We start from the raw sequence: 26698 nt of genomic DNA on the forward strand, positions 1-26698 counted from the left end.
ACTACCTTGTCTTGGTGAAACACCAGGAAGGGAGATTTGCAAGATAACGCCGCTAGCTCGGACACTCTTCGAAGAGACGTGACCGCCACAAGAAAAACTACTTTTTGTGAAAGCCGAGAAAGGGAAACCTCTTTCAACGGCTCGAAAGGCGGCTTCTGGAGAGCAATGAGAACCTTGTTCAGATCCCAGGGTTCCAATGGCCGTTTGTAAGGAGGAACGATATGACAAACTCCTTGGAGAAAAGTGCGTACTTTAGAAAGCCGTGCCAAGCGCTTCTGAAAGAATACGGATAGCGCGGAGACTTGACCCTTAAGCGAGCTAAGCGACAAACCTTTTTCCAACCCAGACTGCAGGAAGGAAAGAAAAATTGGCAATGCAAATGGCCAGGGAGAAAACCCTTGAGCCAAGCACCACGCTAAGAATATCTTCCACGTCCTGTGATAGATCTTAGCTGAGGATGGTTTTCTAGCCTGTCTCATTGTGGCAACAACTTCATGAGATAAACCTGAGGCCGCTAGGATCCAGGACTCAATGGCCACACAGTCAGGTTCAGGGCCGCAGAATTCAGATGGAAAAACGGCCCTTGAGACAGCAAATCTGGAAGGTTTGGTAGTGTCCACGGTTGGCCTACCGTGAGATGCCACAGATCCGGGTACCACGACCTTCTTGGCCAATCTGGAGCGACGAGTATGGCTCGATGGCAGTCGGACTTGATTTTCCGGAGAACTCTGGGTAACAATGCTAGAGGTGGGAACACATAGGGGAGTCGGAATTGCGACCAATCCTGAACCAAGGCGTCTGCCGCCAGCGCTCGGTGATCGTGAGACCGTGCCATGAAAACTGGGACCTTGTTGTTGTGCCGTGACGCCATCAGATCGACGTCCGGCGTCCCCCAGCGGCAACAGATCTGTTGAAACACGTCCGGGTGAAGGGACCATTCTCCTGCGTCCATGCCCTGGCGACTGAGAAAGTCTGCTTCCCAGTTTTCCACGCCTGGAATGTGAACTGCGGATATGGTGGACGCTCTGCTTTCCACCCACGTCAAAATCCGCTGGACTTCTTGAAAAGCTTGGCGACTGCGTGTTCCCCCTTGGTGGTTGATGTACGCCACCGCCGTGGAATTGTCCGACTGAATCCGAATCTGCTTGCCTTCCAGCCATTGTTGGAAGGCTCGCAGGGCAAGATAGATTGCTCTGATTTCCAGAACATTGATCTGCAGGGTGGACTCTTCCTGAGTCCACGTCCCCTGAGCCCTGTGGTGGAGAAACACCACTCCCCACCCTGATAGGCTCGCATCCGTCGTGACCACTGCCCAGGACGGGGGAAGGAACGACTTTCCCTGTGACAATGAGGTGGGGAGAAGCCACCAACGCAGAGAGTCCTTGGCAGTTTGAGAGAGGGAGACAGTCCTGTCGAGGGACGTCGATTTCCCATCCCATTGGCGTAGAATGTCCCATTGTAGAGGGCGCAGATGAAACTGCGCGAACGGGACTGCCTCCATTGCTGCTACCATCTTTCCTAGGAAATGCATGAGGCGCCTCAGTGAGTGCGACTGGCTCTGAAGGAGAGATTGCACTCCAGTCCGTAGCGAGCACTGCTTGTCCAGTGGAAGCCTCACTATCGCTGAGAGAGTATGAAACTCCATGCCAAGATAAGTCAGAGATTGGGTCGGGGTTAGATGAGACTTTGGAAAGTTGATAATCCACCCGAAACTCTGGAGAGTGTCTAGTGCCACCTTCAGACTGTGTTGGCATGCCTCTTGAGAGGGTGCCTTTATAAGCAGGTCGTCTAGATACGGGATGACCGAGTGACCCTGCGAGTGCAGAACAGCTACTACTGCTGCCATGACTTTGGTGAAGACCCGGGGGGCTGTTGCCAGACCGAAAGGTAACGCTACGAACTGTAGGTGTTCGTCGTGTATGACGAAGCGTAGGAAACGCTGATGCTCTGGTGCAATCGGCACGTGGAGATACGCATCTATGATGTCTGTTGATGCTAGAAAATCTCCTTGAGACATTGAGGCTATGACGGAGCGTAGGGATTCCATCCGGAACCTCCTGACTTTTACGTGTCTGTTGAGCAACTTTAGATCCAGGACGGGTCGATACGATCCGTCCTTTTTTGCGACCACAAACAGATTGGAGTAAAAACCGTGACCTTGTTCCTGAAGAGGGACGGAGGTCACCACTCCTTCCGCCTTTAGAGCGGCCACCGCCTGCAACAGAGCATCGGCTCGGTCTGGTGGTGGAGAAGTTCTGAAGAAACGAGTTGGCGGACGAGAACTGAACTCTATCCTGTACCCGTGAGACAGAATATCCCTCACCCAACGGTCTTTGACGCGTGACAGCCAAATGTCGCCAAAGTGGGAAAGCCTCCCACCGACCGCGGGTGTGGGAATCGGAGACCGCAAGTCAGGAGGACGCCGTCTTGGCAACGGTTCCTCCGGCTGTCCTTTTTGGGCGTGACTGAGACCTCCAAGAATCTGAGCGTCTCTGGTCTTTTTGAGTCTTTTTTGACGAGGCGAATTGGGACCTGCCCGGTCCTCGAAAGGACCGATAACCAGACTGACCCTTCCTCTGTTGGGGTTTGTTTTGTCTGTGTTGCGGTAAGGATGAGTCCTTACCCTTGGAGTGTTTGATGATTTCATCCAAACGCTCTCCAAACAATCGGTCACGAGAAAAAGGCAAATTGGTTAAGCACTTCTTGGAATGAGAATCTGCTTTCCAATGTCTCAACCACAGGGCCCTACGCAAAACAACGGAGTTGGCTGACGCCACTGCCGTGCGGCTTGTAGCGTCAAGAACAGCATTAATCGCGTACGACGCGAATGCCGCCATTTGTGAGGTCAATGGTGCTACCTGCGGGGCAAATGCACGTGTGACTGAGTCGACTCGCGCAAGCCCGGCTGAGATAGCTTGGAGTGCCCATACGGCCGCAAAAGAAGGCGCTAATGACGCTCCAATCGCTTCATAGATGGATTTCAGCCAGAGCTCCATCTGCCTGTCAGTGGCATCTTTAAGTGCCGCTCCATCTTCAACTGCAACCAAGGATCTAGCTGCAAGCCTGGAAATTGGAGGATCCACTTTTGGACACTGGGTCCAACCCTTGACCACCTCAGGGGGAAAAGGGTAGCGTGTATCTTTAAGCCGTTTAGGAAAACGCCTTTCAGGATAAGCGTGTGGTTTCTGGATTGCGTCTCTAAAGTCAGCGTGGTCCAGAAAAGTGCTTAATGTACGCTTAGGGTATCTGAAGTGGATTCTCTCGTGCTGCGAAGCTGACTCCTCTACAAGAGGAGCTGGTGGGGAAATATTTAACATCTTATTGATGTTAAATATAAGATCATTAACTATGGCGTCACCATCTGGTGTATCTAGATTGAGAGCGGTCCCAGGATCAGAATCCTGATCAGTTACGTCCGCCTCATCACCCATAGATTCATCTCGCTGGGATCCTGACCATTGAGATGAATGTGAAGGCCCGTCATAGCGAGCCCGCTTAGGCTGCCCGGGGCCATCGTCCGAGTCAGAGTCTTCACCCTGAGGTGTATATGCCCGTCCCGGAGCTTGGAGCTGAGGGGGACCAGGGGGCAATGATTGCACAGTGTCCGTGGCCTGAAGTACAGGCCTAGCTCGCAATGTGTCAAGAATTTGTGACATAGTGAGAGACATTCTGTCAGCAAAAGCTGCAAACTCAGTTCCTGTCACCTGGACAGCATTCACAGGTGGTACACCCTGGGTCACGTCCAGCAGAGGTCCCGACTGTGCAAGCGCCGCAGGGGCCGAGCACTGCACACAATGGGGGTCCGTGGAGCCTGCTGGTAGAAAAGTCCCACATGCGGTGCAGGAAGCATATAATGTCTGTGCCTTGGCACCCTTGCGTTTTACGGACGACATGCTGCTGGCTCTCTGCAATGTGAGAGAGTCTATAGCCAAAGGGCGACCAGCGCTATGTAATACCAAGTATTTGTAGAAACAAAATACTAAGAATACTACTGGCACAAGAGGGGGTGAGCCCTGAGGGCTGCTTACCGCCCGCTGAATAGCGGGTAAGAGGCGCAGAATTCCTTGTCTGGGTCTCCCCGGCTCCCCTCTGCAGCTCAGCGTGTCAGCAGGAATGGCTGCCGGCGTCTGTGGAGAGGGGCGGTCCGTGGGAGTTCCCAAACAGAAGTGCGGGAAACAGTGTCCCCTCTGTGCCGATTGTGAGGGCTGGAGTATGTAAAAACGACTCCAGCCCTCGGCGCTGATGCACTGGCCAGCGTCCCGCCCCTCTCCTGACTGGCAGGTCTGGGGGCGGGAACGAACGGAAGCAGGCCGCAAAAGCCGGGGACTCGAGTTATCAGCGCGGCCGCCGTAAAAGCGCGGGCCGCGCTGAAGTCCCCGGCGCACCACAAGTGCCAGCCGCGCCGCAGTCCCAGCGGCCGGCGTGACCGATTTCCAGAAGTGGCCAGCGTCCCGCCCCTCTCCTGACTGGCAGGTCTGGGGGCGGGAACGAACGGAAGCAGGCCGCAAAAGCCGGGGACTCGAGTTATCAGCGCGGCCGCCGTAAAAGCGCGGGCCGCGCTGAAGTCCCCGGCGCACCACAAGTGCCAGCCGCGCCGCAGTCCCAGCGGCCGGCGCGACCGATTCCCATAAGTGTGCCTGCTTCAGCGAAGCTGAATGAGGCCATGGCACAAGCGCCGTAGCGCTGATGTCCCCCGGCGCACTACAACACCCAGCATGCTGCGGTGTGAGCGCCAAATGCACGGGGACACAGAGTACCTTGAGGAAGCAGGGCCATGTCCCTGATGTACTCCGCTCCATCCAGCATCTTCTCCAGGGGCTGTAGATGGAGCACGGTCTCAGTGCCTGGAGACCAGTAAATCCCACTTCACCCAGAGCCCTGTAAAAAGGGATGGGGAAGGAATCAGCATGTGGGCTCCTGCCGCCGTACCCGCAATGGGTACCTCAACCTTACAAACACCTCCGACATACAGTGGGGTGAGAAGGGAGCATGCTGGGAGCCCTGTATGGGCCCTCTTTTCTTCCATCCGACATAGTCAGCAGCTGCTGCTGACTAAAAACAATGGAGCTATGCGTGCGTGTCTGACCTCCTGCGCACAAAGCTAAAACTGAGGAATCCGTACTCCTACGGGAGGGTGTATAGCCAGAAGGGGAGGGGCCTTACACTTTTAAGTGTAGTTCTTTGTGCGGCCTCCAGAGGCAGTAGCTATACACCCACTGTCTGGGTCTCCCAATTAGGAGCGAAAAAGAAAAAAAACATAAACTAAAAAAAAGAGTAAATATATTAAAAAATTAATAAATAAACAATTTTTATATAATATATATATATATATATATATATATATATATATATATATATATATATATATAAAATTGTTTATGTATTTTTTATATATATATTCTTTTTTTATTTTATATTTTTTCATGGTGATAAGTGTGTGTGTATATATATATATATATATATATATATACACACACACACCCACATATATACACACACACACACACACACATTATATATTTTGTTCTTATTTTGTTTTAAATATTATAATTAAAAGTAAATATATTGATTTATCTGCGTTTGTACTTGGAGTCTCGTAACGTTGGGATTTTTCATGCTATGGAGAGTTGTGAAGCCGTGCTTCTTTGCCCCATGTGGGTATTCAGACGCTTGAGGGTGGATTAGTGCTTAAAATATCTTTGACCACGTGGCGGGTGATACAGGGACAGGGCACAAGTGACCCAAATGAGGACTCATCTGCAGCCTGCACATTACCGCTGGTCACTGGAGCCAAAAATGGGACGCAGATTATTGTAAGACTAGCAAGGAAAAATAAAAATAAATAAAAATCACGTATATCTCAGATCCAGTCAGTAATTTTGTTTGACGTTTTACCATTTAAAAAAAAAAAGTAATGTATACTTAATTACTAATTAAAAAAATGTTAAACAGCAGCCACACACATGACAAAAATCTGTGAAATTTCCTGACTTCTGAGAGTTTTCTAGGCAAGAGCTATACAGAAGTGACAGTGAATGGTGCATTCTGTGGTGTACACCAGTCTGTGATGATAATGAGACTGCTGAAAAGAGTCTGTAAAGAGCAGGAAGTGTCAGTTTAATTATTCGGCTCAGTGACCAGCATGAAAACGGCAGAATTCAGGAATTTTAATCCAATGTTCTGATCCCCTTTAAATTGCCTCCGATTAGTTGCAATGCCAAAATGGCTGTACAAGTGCCTGCCATGATGACCGCAGTATTTAGGAGGTTTTGATCACACACAAAGAAGTTTTAAAAATACTTACAATTTACCATCCACAAAGGACCGGACCAAGCACTGGTCCTTCTTCACTGACGTATCATCACTGCAACTCGGAGAAACAACCTAAAGCAAGAGAAAGAAAATTGAATGTGACAGCATTTACAAAAGGAAAGGGTACATGTAACTAGAAGAGGAGCACTGTCCATTGGATGAAATCCCAAAGAGTTTGTCCCTATTGTTGCCAAGCTTGGCAGATTGCACATCTGACAACTGATGGCTGGTGTAATGCTGGCCATGCTGGGAGTCAGAGAATTTAAAAGGGTATTCTCAGTTATTAAACTGCCTTAGACACCATGAAACTATGCAATTGACTTGCTTTTTCTATCTGCTGTCAATGTCATGCTATTACAGCTTTTGTATTTTACAGTGTACAGCTGGTTTCCATGGAGCTCAGGAAACTAGAGCCTGCCAAGACCTTGGCTGAGCGTGCGCTGTAGTTACAGACCAGGAAAGAGGTCACCGCCTAATATCCCAGCGACCTCTCTCCAGACCACTGATATCTATACAAGAGTTATCTGCTCACCTCCCGACAAGCTGCCCCTGGCAAACATTCTGGCCTCCCCTGGCTCTGAGGATGTTCATTCAGTTGTTTACTTTTGTGTAAATAAAGCAGATCACAGACGGCACCAAACTAAAGTCATTTCAAATGGCAACTTTCTGGCTTTAAGAAACACTAAAAAAAAAAAATCCTGAAAACATAATGTGCAGCCAGTAACTGTTACTTTTCAAGACCAAACAGGAGGAAAGAAGGGAATTTTGTTTACTTACCGTAAATTCCTTTTCTTCTAGCTCCAATTGGGAGACCCAGACAATTGGGTGTATAGCTACTGCCTCCGGAGGCCACACAAAGTATTACACTTAAAAGTGTAAGGCCCCTCCCCTTCTGGCTATACACCCTCCCGTGGGATCACGGGCTCCTCAGTTTTAGTGCAAAAGCAAGAAGGAGGAAAGCCAATAACAGGTTTAAAGACAAATTCAACCCGAAGAAACATCGGAGAACTGAAACCGTTCAACATGAACAACATGTGTACCCGAAAAAAACAAAAATCCCTAAGAAAACAGGGCGGGTGCTGGGTCTCCCAATTGGAGCTAGAAGAAGAAGGGAATTTTGTTTACTTACCGTAAATTCCTTTTCTTCTAGCTCCAATTGGGAGACCCAGCCCAATTGTCTGGGTCTCCCAATTGGAGCTAGAAGAAAACGAATTTACGGTAAGTAAACAAAATTCCCTTCTTCTTTGTCGCTCCTAATTGGGAGACCCAGACAATTGGGACGTCCAAAAGCAGTCCCTGGGTGGGTAAAAGAATACCTCGTGATAGGACCGTCAAACAGCCCTGTCCTACAGGTGGGCAACCGCCGCCTGAAGGGCTTGTCTACCTAGGCTGGCGTCCGCCGAAGCGTAGGTATGTACCTGATAATGCTTGGTAAAGGTGTGCAGACTCGACCAGGTAGCCGCCTGGCACACCTGCTGAGCCGTAGCCTGGTGGCGCAATGCCCAGGACGCACCCACGGCTCTGGTAGAATGGGCCTTCAGCCCTGAAGGAACAGGAAGCCCCGCAGAACGGTAGGCTTCAAGAATTGGTTCCTTGATCCACCGAGCCAGGGTGGATTTGGAAGCTTGCGACCCTTTACGCTGACCAGCGACAAGGACAAAGAGTGCATCCGAGCGGCGTAAGGGCGCCGTGCGGGAAATGTAGATCCTGAGTGCTCTGACCAGATCCAACAAATGCAAACCTCTCTCAAATTGATGAACTGGATGAGGACACAAGGAAGGTAATGTGATATCCTGATTGAGATGAAAGGGGGATACCACCTTAGGGAGAAACTCAGGAATCGGACGTAGAACCACCTTGTCCTGGTGAAAAACCAGGAAGGGAGATTTGCATGACAGCGCCGCTAGCTCGGACACTCTCCGAAGAGACGTGACCGCTACTAGAAAGGCCACTTTCTGTGAAAGACGAGAAAGGGAAACATCCTTCATAGGCTCGAAAGGCGGCTTCTGGAGGGCAATTAGAACCTTGTTCAGATCCCAGGGCTCTAACGGCCGCTTGTAAGGAGGGACGATATGACAAACTCCTTGCAGGAACGTGCGTACCTGAGTAAGTCGTGCTAGGCGTTTCTGAAAAAATACAGATAGCGCTGAGACAAACCTTTTTCCAACCCGGATTGCAGGAAGGAAAGAAAAGTAGGCAATGCAAAAGGCCAGGGAGAAACTCCCTGAGCAGCGCACCAAGATAAGAATATCTTCCACGTCCTGTGGTAGATCTTGGCGGAGGATGGTTTTCTAGCCTGTCTCATGGTGGTAATAACCTTTCGAGATAATCCTGAAGACGCTAGGATCCAGGACTCAATGGCCACACAGTCAGGTTCAGGGCCGCAGAATTCAGGTGGAAAAACGGCCCTTGAGATAGCAAGTCTGGTCGTTCTGGTAGTGCCCATGGTTGGCCTACCGTGAGGTGCCACAGATCTGGGTACCACGATCTCCTCGGCCAGTCTGGAGCGACGAGGATGGCGCGACGGCAGTCGGCCCTGATCTTGCGCAGCACTCTGGGTAACAATGCCAGAGGTGGGAACACATAAGGTAGCCGGAATTGCGACCAATCTTGAACTAAGGCGTCTGCCGCCAGAGCTCGGTGATCGTGAGACCGTGCCATGAAAGCCGGGACCTTGTTGTTGTGCCGTGACGCCATCAGGTCGACGTCCGGCATCCCCCAGCGGCGACAGATCTCCTGAAACACGTCCGGGTGAAGGGACCATTCCCCTGCGTCCATACCCTGGCGACTGAGGAAGTCTGCTTCCCAGTTTTCCACGCCTGGGATGTGAACTGCGGAAATGGTGGAAGCCGTGTCTTCCACCCACGTCAGAATCCGTCGGACTTCCTGGAAGGCTTGCCGACTGCGTGTTCCACCTTGGTGGTTGATGTACGCTACCGCTGTAGAGTTGTCCGACTGAATTCGGATCTGCTTGCCTTCCAGCCACTGCTGGAAGGCTTGTAGGGCAAGATACACTGCTCTGATTTCTAGAACATTGATCTGAAGGGTGGACTCTTCCTGAGTCCACGTCCCTTGAGCCCTGTGGTGGAGAAACACTGCTCCCCACCCTGATAGACTCGCGTCTGTCGTGACTACCTCCCAGGATGGGGGTAGAAAGGACTTTCCTTTCGACAAAACGGTGGGAAGAAGCCACCACCGAAGAGATTCCTTGGCCGCCTGAGAAAGGGAGACGTCTCTGTCGAGGGACGTCGACTTCCCGTCCCATTGGCGGAGAATGTCCCATTGTAGTGGACGGAGATGAAACTGCGCGAAAGGGACTGCTTCCATTGCTGCTACCATCTTCCCTAGGAAGTGCATGAGGCGTCTCAAGGGGTGAGACTGGCCTTGAAGGAGAGATTGCACCCCTGTCTGTAGTGAACGCTGTTTGTCCAGCGGAAGCTTCACTATCGCTGAGAGAGTATGAAACTCCATGCCAAGGTATGTTAGCGATTGGGTTGGAGTCAGATTTGACTTTGAAAAGTTGATGATCCACCCGAAACTCTGGAGAGTCTCCAGCGCAACGTTCAGGCTGTGTTGGCATGCCTCTTGAGAGGGTGCCTTGACAAGTAGATCGTCCAAATACGGGATCACAGAGTGACCTTGAGAGTGCAGGACTGCTACTACTGCTGCCATGACTTTGGTGAAGACACGTGGAGCTGTCGCCAGCCCGAAAGGCAGAGCTACGAACTGAAGGTGTTCGTCTCCTATAACAAAGCGTAGAAAACGCTGGTGCTCTGGAGCAATCGGCACGTGGAGATAAGCATCCCTGATGTCTATAGATGCTAGGAAATCTCCTTGAGACATTGAGGCGATGACTGAGCGAAGGGATTCCATCCGGAACCGCCTGGTTTTTACGTGCTTGTTGAGCAGTTTTAGATCCAGAACGGGACGGAATGACCCGTCCTTTTTTGGCACCACAAACAAGTTGGAGTAAAAACCGTGACCTTGTTCATGAAGAGGAACGGGGGTCACCACTCCTTCCGCTTTTAGAGTGGACACCGCTAGCCGCAGAGCCTCGGCTCGGTCGGGAGGTGGAGAAGTTCTGAAAAAGCGAGTTGGAGGACGAGAGCTGAACTCTATCCTGTACCCGTGAGACAGAATGTCTCTCACCCAACGGTCTGTGACCTGTGGCAGCCAAATGTCGCCAAAGCGGGAGAGCCTGCCACCGACCGAGGATGCGGAGAGAGGAGGCCGAAAGTCATGAGGAAGCCGCCTTGGTAGCGGGTCTTCCGGCTGTCTTTTTTGGGCGTGACTGAGTACGCCAAGAATCTGAGCTCCTCTGATCCTTTTGAGTCCTCTTGGACGAGGAGAATTGGGACCTGCCTGAGCCTCGAAAGGACCGAAACCCCGACTGTCCTCTCCTCTGTTGGGGTTTATTTTGTCTGGGTTGAGGTAAAGATGAATCTTTACCCTTGGAGTGTTTAATGATTTCATCTAAGCGCTCCCCAAACAGTCGGTCACGAGAAAATGGCAAACTGGTTAAACACTTTTTGGAAGCAGAATCTGCCTTCCATTCTCTTAACCACAAGGCTCTGCGTAAAACGGCGGAGTTGGCGGATGCCACTGCCGTACGGCTCGTAGAGTCTAGGACAGCATTAATCGCGTAAGACGCAAAAGCAGACATTTGAGAGGTTAAGGGTGCCACCTGCGGAGCAGATGTACGTGTGACCGTGTCAATCTGTGCAAGACCAGCTGAAATAGCTTGGAGTGCCCATACGGCTGCGAATGCTGGAGCAAACGACGCGCCGATAGCTTCATAGATGGATTTCAACCAGAGCTCCATCTGTCTGTCAGTGGCATCTTTAAGTGCCGCCCCATCTTCCACTGCAACTAAGGATCTAGCTGCAAGCCTGGAGATCGGAGGATCCACCTTGGGACACTGGGTCCAGCCCTTAACCACGTCCGGGGGAAAAGGATAACGTGTGTCCTTGAGCCGCTTGGAAAAACGCTTATCCGGATAAGCGTGATGTTTCTGGATTGCGTCTCTAAAGTCAGAGTGGTCCAGAAATACACTTAATTTACGCTTGGGATACCTGAAATGGAATTTCTCCTGCTGTGAAGCTGTCTCCTCTACCTGAGGAGCAGGGGGAGAAATGTCCAACATTTTATTGATGGACGCTATAAGATCATTCACTATGGCGTCACCATCTGGTATATCCAAATTGAGAGCGGTCTCAGGATCAGAATCCTGATCAGCTATGTCCGCCTCATCATACAGAGAGTCCTGCTGGGACCCTGACCAGTGTGATGAAGTCAAAGGCCGCTCATAGCAAGCTCGCTTCGGCTGTCTAGGACTGGCGTCCGTGTCAGAGTCATCACCCTGGGATGCAAGAGACACCCCCGGATCCCGGAGCTGTTCCGACTGAGGGGGACCAGGGAGCAATGAGTTAACAGTGTCCATGGCCTGAGTTACTGGTCTAGACTGCAATGTTTCAAGAATCTTAGTCATAGTCACAGACAATCTGTCAGCAAAGACTGCAAACTCCGTCCCTGTCACCTGGACAGCATTCACAGGAGGTTCTGCCTGGGTCACCTCCAGCAGAGGCCCCGGCCGAGCAAGTGCCACAGGGGCCGAGCACTGCACACAGTGGGGGTCAGTGGAACCTGCCGGTAGAACAGCCCCACATGCGGTACAAGCAGCATAGAAAGCCTGTGCCTTGGCACCTTTGCTTTTTGCGGTCGACATGCTGATGTGTCCTCTGAGTAATCTAGGAGGGTATATAGCAGAGAATCTCCAGCGACCGTACAGTGCAATGTAACGCTGCAAGCATAAAATACAGTATACACTTCGGCACCAGTGGGGGTCAGCCCTTGAGGGCAGCTTACCGCCCGCTGAAAAGCGGGTGTGTGGGCACCAGAATCCCTTGTCTGGGTCTCCCAGTCTCCTCTCTCCAGCTCAGACTGCACGCAGGAATGGCTGCCGGCGTCCTGTGAAGAGGGGCGGACCGTGGGCGTCCTCAGAAAAAGTGCGGGAAACTGGTGTCCCACTGTGCCCAGTGTGAGGGCTGGAGTATGCAAAGCAGACTCCAGCCCTCTGCGCTGACATTCTGCACAGCGTCCCGCCCTTCCCCTGACTGGCAGGCCTGGGGGCGGGAACGAAACGAAACTAGGCCGCAAAAGCCGGGGACTCGAGTAATAAGCGCGGCCGTGATATATGCACGGCCAGCGCGGAAGTCCCCGGTGCACCACAAGTCCCAGCCGCGCCGCAGCGAAAATGACAGCGGCGGCCGCGCGGCAGTTTCAAATACATGTCCCTTCTCAGCCAAGCTGTAGATAGGACTGGCACCAGCGCGCAGCGCTGTTGTCCCCGGCGCACTAACACACCCAGCAACGCTGCGGTGTGCGCGCGATATGTACGGGGACACAGAGTACCTTGACGTAGCAGGGCCTGTCCCTGACGATACTCAGCTCCATTCCAGCAGGTTTCCCAGGGCTGTGGATGGAGCACGGTCTCAGTGCCTGGAGACCGGTAAAATTCCACTTCACCCAGAGCCCTAAGGGGGATGGGGAAGGATGCAGCATGTGGGCTCCAGCCTCCGTACCCGCAATGGGTACCTCAACCTTAACAAGCACCGCCGACAAAGAGTGGGGTGAGAAGGGAGCATGCTGGGGGCCCTATTATGGGCCCTCTTTTCTTCCATCCGACATAGTCAGCAGCTGCTGCTGACTAAACAGTGGAGCTATGCGTGTATGTGTGCCTCCTTTGCACAAAGCATGAAAACTGAGGAGCCCGTGATCCCACGGGAGGGTGTATAGCCAGAAGGGGAGGGGCCTTACACTTTTAAGTGTAATACTTTGTGTGGCCTCCGGAGGCAGTAGCTATACACCCAATTGTCTGGGTCTCCCAATGGAGCGACAAAGAAAATGATGGAATCACTCAATTATGAGGAACAAATTATGGAATCATGAAAAGTAAACAAAAAGAACCTTCCTGTAATACATCACTAGTATGTTGTTGCACCACCTCTGGCTTTTATAACAGCGTGCAGTCTCTGAGGCATGGACTTAATGAGTGACAAACAGTATCTTCATCAATCTGGCTCCATCTTTCTCGGATTGCTGTTGCCAGATCAGCTTTGCAGGTCGGAGCCTTGTCATGGACCATTTTCTTCAACGTCCACCAAAGATTTTCGATTGGATTGAGATCCGTACTATTTGCAGGCCATGTTATTGACCTTATGTGTCTTCTTTCAAGAAATGTTTTCAGATTTTGCTCTATGGCAGAATGCATTATCATCTTGATAAATGATTTAATCATCCCCAAATATCCTTTCAATTTATGGGATAAGAAAAAGTGTCCAAAATTTCAATGTAAACTTGGGCATTTATTGAAGATGTAATGACAGCCATCTCCCCAGTACCTTGACCTGACATGCAGCCCCATACCATCAATGACTGTGGAAATTTACACGTTCTCTTCAGACAGTCATCTTTTTATTGGTTAGCTTTTGTGTATGTAAATCCAATTTCTTTTAGGTGGTTTCTTACAGCTCGGTCACAGACATTGACTCCAGATTCCTCCCAGTCATTCCTCATTTGTTTTGCTGTGCATTTCCTGTTTTGGAAACATATTGCTTTAAGTTTCCTGTCTTGACGCTTTGATATCTTCCATGGTCTACCAGTATGTTTGGCTTTAACAACCTTCCCATGTTGTTTGTATTTGGTCCAGATTTTTGACACCTGACTGAAAAACCAACATCTTTTGCAACATTGCATGATGATTTACCCTCTTTTAAGAGTTTGATAATCCTCTCCTTTGTTTCAATTGACATCTCTTGTGTTAGAGCCACGATTCATGTCAGTCCACTTGGTGCAACAGCTCTCCAAGGTGTGATCGCTCCTTTTTAGATGCAGACTAATGAGCAGATCTTATCTGATGCAGGTGTTAGTTTTGGGAATGAAAATTTACAGGGTGATTCCATATTTTTTCCTCCTGTTTAGTCTTGAAAAAAGAGAATTTTGTTACTTACCGTAAATTCTTTTTCTTATAGTTCCGTATTGGGAGACCCAGACCATGGGTGTTTAGCTTCTGCCTCCGGAGGACACACAAAGTACTACACTTAAAAGTGTAGCTCCTCCCTCTGAGCTTATACACCCCCTGGTAGCCAGTCCTAGCCAGTTTAGTGCAAAAGCTGAAGGAGAATAGCCACCCACAAGTAGAACAGAGTAAGAACCGGAACAACCGGAGACTCTGTCCACGACAACAGCCGGTGATAACACACGGAACAAGAAAATTGCCAACAGGCAACAGGGAGGGAGCTGGGTCTCCCAATACGGAACTATAAGAAAAAGAATTTACGGTAAGTAACAAAATTCTCTTTTTCTTTATCGTTCCTTTGGGAGACCCAGACCATGGGACATTCCAAAGCTGTCCCTGGGTGGGAATAAACAGAAAAACAAAGAAGTAGGCGGAGCCTAACTTCACAAGTGGGCGACAGCCGCCTGAAGGATGCGTCTGCCCAAGCTCGCATCTGCCGAAGCATGAGCATGCACTTGGTAGTGCTTCGAAAAGGTATGCAGGCTAGTCCAAGTGGCAGCCTGACAGACTTGTTGAGCCGTAGCCTGGTGCCTAAAAGCCCAAGAGGCACCGACAGCTCTGGTCGAGTGTGCTTTGATCCCCGGCTGGGGAGGCACCTGAGTACTCTGGTAGGCGTCCGAAATGGTCGATCTAATCCAACGGGCCAAGGTCGGCTTAGAAGCAGAGAGACCCTTGCGCCGCCCTGTGGTTAGCACAAAAAGAGAGGTGCACCGCCTAAGCGCAGCGGTGCGAGACACATAAATCCGGAGAGCACGCACCAGATCTAGAGTATGCAGTGCTTTCTCAAAGCGATGAACAGGGGCCGGACAGAAGGAAGGCAAGGAAATATCCTGGTTAAGGTGGAAGGGAGAGACCACCTTAGCAAGAAAGTCCGGGGACGGACGGAGAACTACCTTGTCTTGGTGAAAAAACAAAAAAGGTGACTCCGAGGAGAGCGCAGCCAAATCAGAGACTCTCCTGAGAGAAGTTATGGCAACTAGAAAGGCCACCTTTTGAGAAAGACGATACAAAGAAACCTCCCTAAGGGGCTCGAAAGGAGGTTTCTGCAATACCGTGAGGACCAAGTTAAGGTCCCAGGGATCCAAGGGCCGCCGATAAGGCGGAATGATGTGAGACGCACCTTGCATGAAGGTGCGCACCTGAGCCAGCCGGGCGAGACGCCGCTGGAACAGCACTGATAGAGCTGAGACTTGTCCCTTGAGAGAGTTGAGGGACAGTCCTAGCTGCAGACCGGACTGTAAAAAAGACAGAAGGGTCGGCAACGAGAATGGCCAAGGAGAATGGCCGGAAGAGCGACACCAGGACAGGAAAATTTTCCAAGTCCTGTGATAGATCTTGACGGAGGAAGACTTACGAGCCCGAGTCATAGTGGAGATGACTTCAGGAGGAATACCAGAAGCCGTCAAAATCCAGGACTCAAAAGCCACGCCGTCAATTTGAGTGCCGCAGAATTCGGGCGGAAAAACGGACCTTGCGAGAGCAGGTCTGGACGGTCCGGAAGATGACACGGCATCTCCACGGACAGTTGGAGCAGGTCCGGATACCAAGCTCGCCTCGGCCAGTCCGGTGCAATGAGGATGACTCGACGGCCCTCCATTCTGATCTTGCGCAGGACTCTGGGCAAGAGAGCTAGAGGGGGAAACACGTAGGACAGACGAAACTGGGACCAGTCTTGAACCAGAGCGTCCGCGGCGAAGGCCTGAGGATCGTGGGAGCGAGCCACGTAAACCGGAACCTTGTTGTTGTGACGGGATGCCATTAGGTCCACGTCCGGAGTGCCCCACTTGCGGCAGATTGACTGAAGCACTGCCGGGTGCAGGGACCACTCGCCACCGTCCACGGATTGACGGCTGAGATAATCTGCCTCCCAGTTTTCTACGCCAGGGATGTGGACTGTGGATATGGTGGACTTGTAGTCCTCCGCCCATTGAAGAATGCGTTGGACTTCCAACATTGCCAGGCGGCTGCGTGTCCCGCCTTGGTGATTGATGTAGGCAACCGCTGTCGCGTTGTCTGACTGGACTCGAATGTGCCTGCCCGCCAACAGGTGGTGAAAGGCTAGGACAGCTAGAAGCACAACTCTGGTTTCCAGCACATTGATTGAAAGGGCTGACTCGGACGGAGTCCAAGTGCCCTGTGCTCTGTGGTCGAGATGTACCGCTCCCCAGCCGGATAGTCTGGCATCCGTGGTGAGAATCACCCAGGACGGAGTCAGGAAGGAGCGCCCTTGGGACAGGGAGAGGGTCGAAGCCACCACTGAAGTGAGCTCCTGGTCCGTGGCGACAGAGCCACTAACCTCTGTAAGGAGGAAGGCCGCTTGTCCCAACAGCGGAGAATGTCCAGCTGCAGAGGACGCAGATGGAACTGGGCAAAGGGAACCGCCTCCATGGAGGCCACCATTTGACCCAGCACCTGCATCAGGCACCTGAGGGAATAACGGCGGGGCCTCAGGAGAGAGCGCACCGCTAGCCGGAGAGACTGCTGTTTGATTAAGGGCAACTTCACAAGTGCCGGCAAAGTCTCGAACTGCATCCCTAGGTACGTGAGACTCTGGGTCGGAGTCAGAGTGGATTTGGGAAGATTGACAATCCACCCGAATTGGGCTAGGGTGGCGAGAGTGAGCGAAACACTCCGCTGACAGTCTGCGCTGGATGTACCCTTGACCAGAAGGTCGTCCAGATAAGGAAGCACTGCTAACCCCTGGAGGTGCAGGACCGCAATCACTGCCGCCATGACCTTGGTGAATACCCGAGGGGCCGTGGCTAACCCGAAGGGGAGAGCCACGAATTGGAAATGATCCTCTCCTATCGCAAAACGTAACCAACGCTGATGTGAGACTGCGATTGGCACATGTAGATAGGCATCTCTGATGTCGATGGACGCCAGGAACTCCCCTTGGGTCATAGAGGCAATGACTGATCGCAGAGACTCCATGCGAAAATGCCGCACCCGGACATGCTTGTTGAGAAGCTTGAGATCCAGGATGGGCCGGAAGGTACCGTCCTTTTTTGGAACTAGGAAGAGATTTGAGTAAAAACCTCTGAACCATTCCTGAGCGGGAACTGGGACAATCACTCCGTTTGCCTGCAAGGACGCCACGGCTTGCGAGAAGGCGGCGGCCTTGGAGCAGGGGGGAGTAGAGAGAAAAAATCTGTTTGGAGGGCTGGAAGAGAATTCTATCCTGTAGCCGTGAGATATGATGTCTCTCACCCACTGATCGGAGACTTGCTTTAACCAAGTGTCGCCAAAGTGGGAGAGCCTGCCACCGACTAAGGCCGTGGCTGGAGCGGGCCAAGAGTCATGAGGAAGCTGCCTTAGTGGCAGAACCTCCTGCGGTCTTCTGCGGACGCGCTTTTGGGCGCCAGTTGGATTTCTGATCCTTGGCTGAGTTAGCGGACGAGGCGGAAGGCTTAGAGGATGACCAGTTGGAGGAACGAAAGGAACGAAACCTCGATTGATTCCTACCCTAGGCGGGTTTCCTGGTCTTGGTTTGTGGCATGGAAGTACTCTTTCCGCCAGTAGCTTCTTTAATGATTTCATCCAGCTGTTCACCAAACAGCCGTGAACCAGCAAAAGGGAGCCCAGCAAGAAACTTCTTGGAAGAAGCATCTGCCTTCCACTCTCGAAGCCACAAAATCCTGCGGATAACAAGAGAATTAGCTGAAGCCACCGCAGTGCGGTGAGCAGCCTCCAGCATGGCAGACATGGCATAAGATGAAAAAAAGCTGAAGCCTGAGCAGTTAAGGTAACCATCTCAGGCATAGATTCCTTGGTGAGGGAATGCATCTCCTCTAGAGAAGCAGAGATGGCTTTGAGAGCCCACACTGCTGCAAAAGTCGGGGAAAACGCGGCCCCCGCAGCTTCATACACAGATTTGGCCAGAAGGTCAATCTGACGGTCAGTGGAATCCTTAAGTGAGGTGCCGTCAGCCATCGACAACGGTCCGGGCTGATAGCCTAGACACCGGAGGGTCTACCTTTGGGGAGTGAGACCACTCCTTGACCACCTCAGGTGGAAATGGAAACCGGTCATCAGAACCACGCTTTGGAAAGCGTTTGTCAGGGCAGGCCCTGGGTTTGGTCACAGCAGTCTGAAAACTGGAGTGGTTAAAGAACACACTCTTCACTCTCTTAGGCGAGGTAAACTGATGTTTTTCTGCCAAAGAGAGTTGCTCCTCTGACACTGGCGGATTGAGGTCCAGCACAGAATTAATAGAAGCAATCAAGTCACTAAGATCTGAGTCACCATCAGAGAAATCGATGGGATACATAGCCTCCGAGCCCCCAGTGAGGGCATCCTCCTCATCTTGAGAGTCAGCTCTTGAGACAGAGCCGTGGGATGGGGAGGGGGAGGAAACCCTGCGCCTTCTCTTAGAAGGACGGGGTCTGGGATCAGATGATGAATCCTCCGTGAGCTCCGATGGACGGAGGTCAGAGGATAGGAGTCCTCTGTCAAGAGTATTAGAGGCACCCTGTGAGGGAGGCTGATGCATATTCATCAAAGTCCTGGACAAAAGTCCCATGGACTCAGCAAATGACTGGGATATGGACCTAGAAAAGGACTCTACCCAGGCCGGGGGTTCAGTCACAGGTGCAGCAGCAGCCTGAGAGACCACTGGGGGTGAGACTCCAGGCTGTGGCACCGCCAAGTTAGAGCAGACATCACAATGTGGATAGGTGCTCGGCTCAGGCAGCAGGAGCTTACATGCAGTGCATGTAGAATAAAGCTTTGGAGCCTTGCTCCTTGTGTGAGACATGCTGCTGGAGTGGGGGGCTTTGCAGAGAATGAACCCCAGGGAGAATATACAGAGGTCCACAACCGGAGACCGGCTGTGGCTTACCAGACCGCTGAGCGCGGTGTTGTGTGCCCTCCAGATCCCGAAGCCCGGTCCCCCAGTGCGCAGCACCTCAGCAGAGATGCAAAATGCAGGATGTCCCAGAGCAGAGTGAACTCTGCCTGAGAAATGACTAGGGGGTGTTCCTATAAAAGAGCTGGAACTGGAGGGCTATAGAGACCTGCAGGGAAGGAGGGACGCCCCAGCAGTGGGGAGTGTCCCTCCCCTGTGTAGAACGGCCGCCGGGAGGAGCCGAACCTGTCCCTCTGCATGAGTGACATGCGAGGGCAGGAAAATGAAACTAGGCCTCCGGCGAAGCCGGGGCCTAAATTTAAGCGGCGAGGCCGACAAGCAGGCACCATCGGCGTGGTTCTCAAGCAAAAGCTAGAGAACCCGCCGGAAAAGTTAAAAACAATCAATCACATACAGCATACTCTCCCCTTACAATAAAGAACCGGGACCCCCAACATAAACGTCTCAGGTACTTAGCTGCTGAGACGCAGGGCCATGTCCCTGGGGATGAGTGCTGCGGTCCAACAGAATCCTCAAGGGGCTGTGGATGGAGACCGGACCCCTGCCAGGCATGGAGACCGTGCTGGCTCCCACTTCAAGCCAGAGCCCAGAAGGGATGGTGAAGGAGCGCGGCATGTAAGGCTGCAGCCTTGTAAATCAACCTTAACAACACCGCCGACACAGTGGGGTGAGAAGGGACATGCCGGGAGTCCAGACATGGACCCGCTTTTCTTCAAACTCTTTCCAAAAGTCAAACAAATCAGATGAGAATGCATGTGTGGATGTATGCCTCCTGACACAAAGCGATAAACTGGCTAGGACTGGCAACCAGGGGGTGTATAAGCTCAGAGGGAGGAGCTACACTTTTTAGTGTAGTACTTTGTGTGTCCTCCGGAGGCAGAAGCTAAACACCCATGGTCTGGGTCTCCCAAAGGAACGATAAAGAAGAAGGGAATTTTGTTACTTACCGTAAATTCCTTTTCTTCTAGCTCCTATTGGGAGACCCAGACGATTTGGTGTATAGCACTGCCTCCGGAGGCCACACAAAGCATTACACTAAAAAGTGTAAGGCCCCTCCCCTTCTGGCTATACACCCCCAGTGGGATCACTGGCTCACCAGTTTTAGTGCAAAAGCAAGAAGGAGGAAAGCCAAGAACTGGTTTAAACAAATTCACTCCGAAGTAACGTCGGAGAACTGAAAACCGTTCAACATGAACAACATGTGTACCCGAAAAACAACCAAAAATCCCGAAGGACAACAGGGCGGGTGCTGGGTCTCCCAATAGGAGCTAGAAGAAAAGGAATTTACGGTAAGTAACAAAATTCCCTTCTTCTTCGGCGCTCCATTGGGAGACCCAGACGATTGGGACGTCCAAAAGCTGTCCCTGGGTGGGTAAAGAATACCTCATGTAAGAGCTGCGAAGACAGCCCTCCCCTACGGGGAGGCAACTGCCGCCTGCAGGACTCTTCTACCTAGGCTGGCGTCCGCCGAAGCATAGGTATGCACCTGATAATGTTTGGTGAAAGTGTGCAGACTCGACCAGGTAGCTGCCTGGCACACCTGTTGAGCCGTAGCCTGGTGTCGTAATGCCCAAGACGCACCCACGGCTCTGGTAGAATGGGCCTTCAGCCCTGATGGAACCGGAAGCCCAGCAGAACGGTAGGCTTCAAGAATTGGTTCTTTGATCCATCGAGCCAGGGTGGCCTTAGAAGCCTGCGACCCTTTGCGCTTACCAGCGACAAGGACAAAGAGTGCATCCGAACGGCGCAGGGGCGCCGTGCGGGAAATGTAGATTCTGAGTGCTCTCACCAGATCTAACAAATGTAAATCCTTCTCATACCGATGAACTGCATGAGGACAAAAAGAAGGCAAAGAGATATCCTGATTAAGATGAAAAGAGGATACCACCTTCGGGAGAAACTCCTGAATGGGGCGCAGCACTACCTTGTCCTGGTGGAAGACCAGGAAGGGAGCCTTGGATGACAGCGCTGCTAGCTCAGACACTCTCCGAAGAGATGTGATCGCTACCAGAAAAGCCACTTTCTGTGATAGTCTAGAAAGTGAAACCTCCCTCAGAGGCTCGAAGGGCGGCTTCTGGAGGGCAACTAGTACCCTGTTCAGATCCCATGGATCTAACGGCCGCTTGTACGGGGGTACGATATGACAAACCCCCTGCAGGAACGTGCGCACCTTAGGAATTCGTGCTAGACGCTTCTGAAAAAAGACGGATAGCGCCGAGACTTGCCCTTTAAGGGAGCCGAGCGACAAGCCCTTTTCCAACCCAGATTGCAGGAAGGAAAGAAAGACAGGTAACGTGAATGGCCAGGGGGATACTCCTTGTGCAGAGCACCAGGATAAGAATATCTTCCACGTTCTGTGGTAGATCCTAGCAGACGTGGGCTTCCTAGCCTGTCTCATGGTGGCAACGACCCCTTGGGATAATCCTGAAGACGCTAGGATCCAGGACTCAATGGCCACACAGTCAGGTTCAGGGCCGCAGAATTCCGATGGAAAAACGGCCCTTGGGACAGTAAGTCTGGTCGGTCTGGTAGTGCCCACGGTTGGCCGACCGTGAGATGCCACAGATCCGGATACCACGCCCTCCTTGGCCAGTCTGGGGCGACGAGTATGACGCGGCTGCAGTCGGATCTGATCTTGCGTAGCACTCTGGGCAAGAGTGCCAGAGGTGGAAACACATAAGGGAGCCGGAACTGCGACCAATCTTGCACTAAGGCGTCTGCCGCCAGAGCTCTGTGATCGCGAGACCGTGCCATGAAGGTTGGGACCTTGTTGTTGTGCCGGGACGCCATTAGGTCGACGTCCGGCCTTCCCCAGCGGCGACAGATTTCCTGAAACACGTCCGGGTGAAGGGACCATTCCCCTGCGTCCATGCCCTGGCGACTGAGGAAGTCTGCTTCCCAGTTTTCTACGCCGGGGATGTGAACTGCGGATATGGTGGAGGCCGTGGCTTCCACCCACATCAGAATCCGCCGGACTTCCTGGAAGGCTTGCCGACTGCGTGTCCCCCCTTGGTGGTTGATGTATGCCACCGCTGTGGAGTTGTCCGACTGAATTCGGATCTGCCTTCCTTCCAGCCACTGCTGGAAGGCTAGTAGGGCAAGATACACTGCTCTGATTTCCAGAACATTGATCTGAAGGGTGGACTCCTGCTGGGTCCACGTACCCTGAGCCCTGTGGTGGAGAAAAACTGCTCCCCACCCTGACAGACTCGCGTCTGTCGTGACCACCGCCCAGGACGGTGGTAGGAAGGATCTTCCCTGTGATAATGAGGTGGGAAGAAGCCACCACTGCAGAGAGTCTTTGGCCGTCTGGGAAAGGGAGACTTTCCTGTCCAGGGATGTTGACTTCCCGTCCCATTGGCGGAGAATGTCCCATTGAAGTGGGCGCAGATGAAACTGCGCAAACGGAACCGCCTCCATTGCCGCCATCATCTTCCCGAGGAAGTGCATGAGGCGTCTTAAGGAGTGCGACTGACTTTGAAGGAGAGCCTGCACCCCAGTCTGTAGTGACCGCTGCTTGTCCAGCGGAAGCTTCACTATCGCTGAGAGAGTATGAAACTCCATGCCAAGATACGTTAGTGATTGGGTCGGTAACAGAGTTGACTTTGAGAAGTTGATGATCCACCCGAACGTCTGGAGAGTCTCCAGCGCAACATTCAGGCTGAGTTGGCATGCCTCTTGAGAGGGTGCCTTGACAAGTAGATCGTCCAAGTAAGGGATCACAGAGTGTCCCTGAGAGTGCAAGACTGCTACCACTGCCGCCATGACCTTGGTGAACACCCGTGGGGCTGTCGCCAGACCAAATGGCAGAGCTACGAACTGAAGATGGTCGTCTCCTATCACGAAGCGCAGAAAGCGTTGGTGCTCTGTAGCAATCGGCACGTGGAGATAAGCATCTTTGATGTCTATTGATGCTAGGAAATCTCCTTGAGACATTGAGGCAATGACTGAGCGGAGGGATTCCATCCGGAACCGCCTGGCGTTCACATGCTTGTTGAGCAGTTTTAGGTCCAGAACAGGACGGAATGAGCCGTCCTTTTTTGGCACCACAAAGAGATTGGAGTAAAAACCTTGTCCTTGTTCCCGAAGAGGAACAGGGACCACCACTCCTTCTGCTCTTAGAGAATTCACCGCCTGCAGAAGGGCATCTGCTCGGTCGGGATGTGGGGAAGTTCTGAAGAACCGAGGCGGAGGACGAGAACTGAACTCTATCCTGTACCCGTGAGACAAAATGTCTGTTACCCACCGGTCTTTGACCTGTGGCAGCCAAATGTCGCAAAAGCGGGAGAGCCTGCCACCGACCGAGGATGCGGAGGGAGGCGGCCGAAAGTCATGAGGCAGCCGCCTTGGAAGCGGTACCTCCGGTTGCTTTCTTGGGGCGTGAGTGAGCCCGCCAGGAATCAGAGCTCCTTTGCTCTTTCTGAGTCCCTTTGGACGAGGAGAATTGGGGCTTGCCCGAGCCTCGAAAGGACCGAAACTTTGACTGCCACTTCCTCTGTTGAGGTTTGCTTGATCTGGGCTGGGGTAAGGAAGAGTCCTTACCTTTGGACTGTTTAATGATTTCCGCCAATTGCTCACCAAACAGTCTGTCTCCAGATAATGGCAAGCTGGTTAAACATTTTTTAGAAGCAGAATCTGCTTTCCATTCTTTTAACCACAAGGCTCTGCGCAAAACTACAGAGTTGGCGGATGCCATTGAGGTACGGCTCGTAGAGTCCAGTACCGCATTGATAGCGTAGGTCGCAAACGCAGTCATTTGCGTAGTTAAGGACGCCACTTGCGGCACTGCTGGACGTATGAAAGAGTCCACCTGTGCCAGACCAGCTGAAATAGCTTGGAGCGCCCACACGGCCGCGAATGCTGGAGCAAACGACGCGCCAATAGCTTCATAGACAGATTTCAACCAAAGGTCCATCTGTCTGTCATTGGCATCTTTAAGTGAAGCCCCATCCTCCACTGCAACTATGGATCTAGCTGCAAGCCTGGATATTGGAGGGTCCACTTTTGGACACTGGGTCCAGCGTTTGACCACGTCAGGGGGAAAGGGATAACGTGTATCCTTAAGACGTTTGGAAAAACGCTTGTCCGGATAAGCATGGTGTTTCTGGATTGATTCTCTGAAGTCAGAGTGGTCCAGAAAAGTACTCGATTTACGCTTGGGATACAGGAAATGGAATTTCTCCTGCTGGGCAGCTGCCTCCTCTGCTGAAGGGGCTGGGGGAGAAATATCCAACAGCCTATTGATGGCCGCTATAAGGTCATTTACCATGGCGTCACCATCTGGCGTATCCAAATTGAGTGCGGTGTCAGGACTAGACTCCTGATCACCCACCTCTGTCTCATCATATAGAGACCCTTCTCGCTGAGACCCTGACCCGCGTGATGACGTGGAGGGTCTCTCCCAGCGAGCTCGCTTAGGCGGCCTGGGACTGTCATCGGAGTCAGAGCCCCCAGCCTGTGATGCCTGGGACCCCCTTGAAGTACGGATTAGTTCCAACTGAGGGGGACCGGGGAACATAGACACAGCAGTGTCCATGGTCTGAGCAACTGGCCTGGACTGCAAGGTCTCCAGGATTTTTGTCATAGTCACAGACATTTTATCAGCAAAGACTGCAAATTATGTCCCCGTCACCGGGGCAGGGTTCACAGGCGTCTCTGCCTGGGCTACCACCACAATAGGCTCTGGCTGACGAAGTGCCACTGGGACTGAACATTGCACACAATGAGAGTCGTTGGAGCCTGCTGGTAGATTAGCCCCACATGCTGTACAAGCAGTGTATACAGCCCGTGCCTTGGCACCCTTGCGTTTTGTGGATGACATGTTGTTGTCTCCTCAGAGCAATATAGGGTATACAGCCAAGAAGCGACCGTACAGTGCAGTATATATATATGTATATCTGGTACAGGAAAAAGTACACCAATACAACACTGTGGCAGTAGTGGGGCCAGCACTAATGTGCTGCTTACCGCCCGCTAAACGCGGGTGTGTGGTCGCCAGAAATCCCTAGTCTGGGTCTCCCAGAGCCTGTGTCCGTCCTCCAGCCAGACTGCATGCAGGAATGGCTGCCGGCGTCCTGTGGAGGGGGGGGGCGGGCCCTGGGCGTGCTCAGACCAAAAGCGGGAAACCTGCGTCCCACTGTGCCTAGTGAGAGGGCTGGAGCATGTAAATAAGGCTCCAGCCCTCGGCGCTGACGATTGCACAGCGTCTGTCCCATTCCCTGATTGACAGGGAGGGGGCGGGAACGAAGCGGAGCTAGGCCGCAAAAGCCGGGGACTAAATTTATAAGCGCCGCCGCCGTAAAAGCGCGGTCGGCGCTAAGTCCCCGGCGCACTACAAGTCCCAGCCGCGCCGCCGCTCCGAGAGTGGCCGGCGCGGTAGTTCCCAGCACATGAAGTCACACAGCTAAGCTGCTGTGACTCAAACCCCAGCGTGCAGCGCTACTGTCCCCGGCGCACTAACACACCCAGCAAGTCTGGCGTGTGCGTGCCTGTCTGTACGGGGACACAGAGTACCTGAAAGTTGCAGGGCCTTGTCCCTGAACGGTACCCAGCTCCGTATCCAGCAGGTTCAGTGGGTCTGTGGATGGAGCCCGGCCTCAGGGCTTGGGGGCCGGTAAGATCCCACTTCCTCAGAGCCCCTCAGGGGGATGGGGAAGGAAAACAGCATGTGGGCTCCAGCCTCTGTACCCGCAATGGGTACCTCAACCTTACAAACCACAAGTGGGGTAAGAAGGGAGCATGCTGGGGGCCCTATATGGGCCCTCTTTTCTTCCATCCGACATAGTCAGCAGCTACTGCTGACTAAACAGTGGAGCTATGCGTGGATGTCTGACCTCCTTCGCACAAAGCAGAAAACTGGTGAGCCAGTGATCCCACTGGGGGTGTATAGCCAGAAGGGGAGGGGCCTTACACTTTTTAGTGTAATGCTTTGTGTGGCCTCCGGAGGCAGTGCTATACACCCAATCGTCTGGGTCTCCCAATGGAGCGCCGAAGAAAGTAACCATTACTGGCTAGCACATTGTTTTCATGATTTTTTTTTTAGTGTTTCTTAAAGCCAGAAAGTTGCCATTTGAAATGAGTTTAGTTTTGTGCCATGTTTATGATCTGCTTTTTTTTAAACAAAAGTAAACAACTGAATGAACATCCTCAGAGCCAGGGGAGGCCAGAATTTTTGCCAGGGGTTGTATTATAAATCTTGCAAAATAATCAGCACCACACTTTGAGCAGTTCTCTATCACTGCTCTCACTGTCCAGAGCTGTGTACTTGTTTAAATGCCCCGTAGACTCCAGAACTAACCACAGAGGTGAATATATTACAGCAGAACTTGTGCCAAGCTTTGTAGTTCTACTAATACTACAGCCCTGCTACTCATCAGAAGTGTCACTCAAGGAGGAAAGCCCGCCCCTGCCATAAACCAGGAAGTAAGGAGTCTGCAGAGCTC

The 26698-nt window shown here is 52.2% G+C and overlaps 1 protein-coding gene across 5 annotated transcripts in view; it reads right to left on the reverse strand.

Moving 5' to 3' along the window:
• Positions 1–26698, reverse strand: part of ARID4A (AT-rich interaction domain 4A) — a 244604-nt gene that overhangs the window by 157916 nt on the left and 59990 nt on the right. For all 5 annotated transcript variants that reach the window (XM_075329592.1, XM_075329593.1, XM_075329591.1 and 2 more), the window contains exon 9: positions 6305–6384. In XM_075329592.1, coding sequence (XP_075185707.1) covers positions 6305–6384 — 80 coding nt within the window. The remainder of the gene's footprint in view (positions 1–6304; positions 6385–26698) is intronic.

Source organism: Anomaloglossus baeobatrachus, chromosome 12 (assembly GCF_048569485.1).
Source record: "Anomaloglossus baeobatrachus isolate aAnoBae1 chromosome 12, aAnoBae1.hap1, whole genome shotgun sequence".
Lineage (NCBI taxonomy): Eukaryota > Metazoa > Chordata > Amphibia > Anura > Aromobatidae > Anomaloglossus > Anomaloglossus baeobatrachus.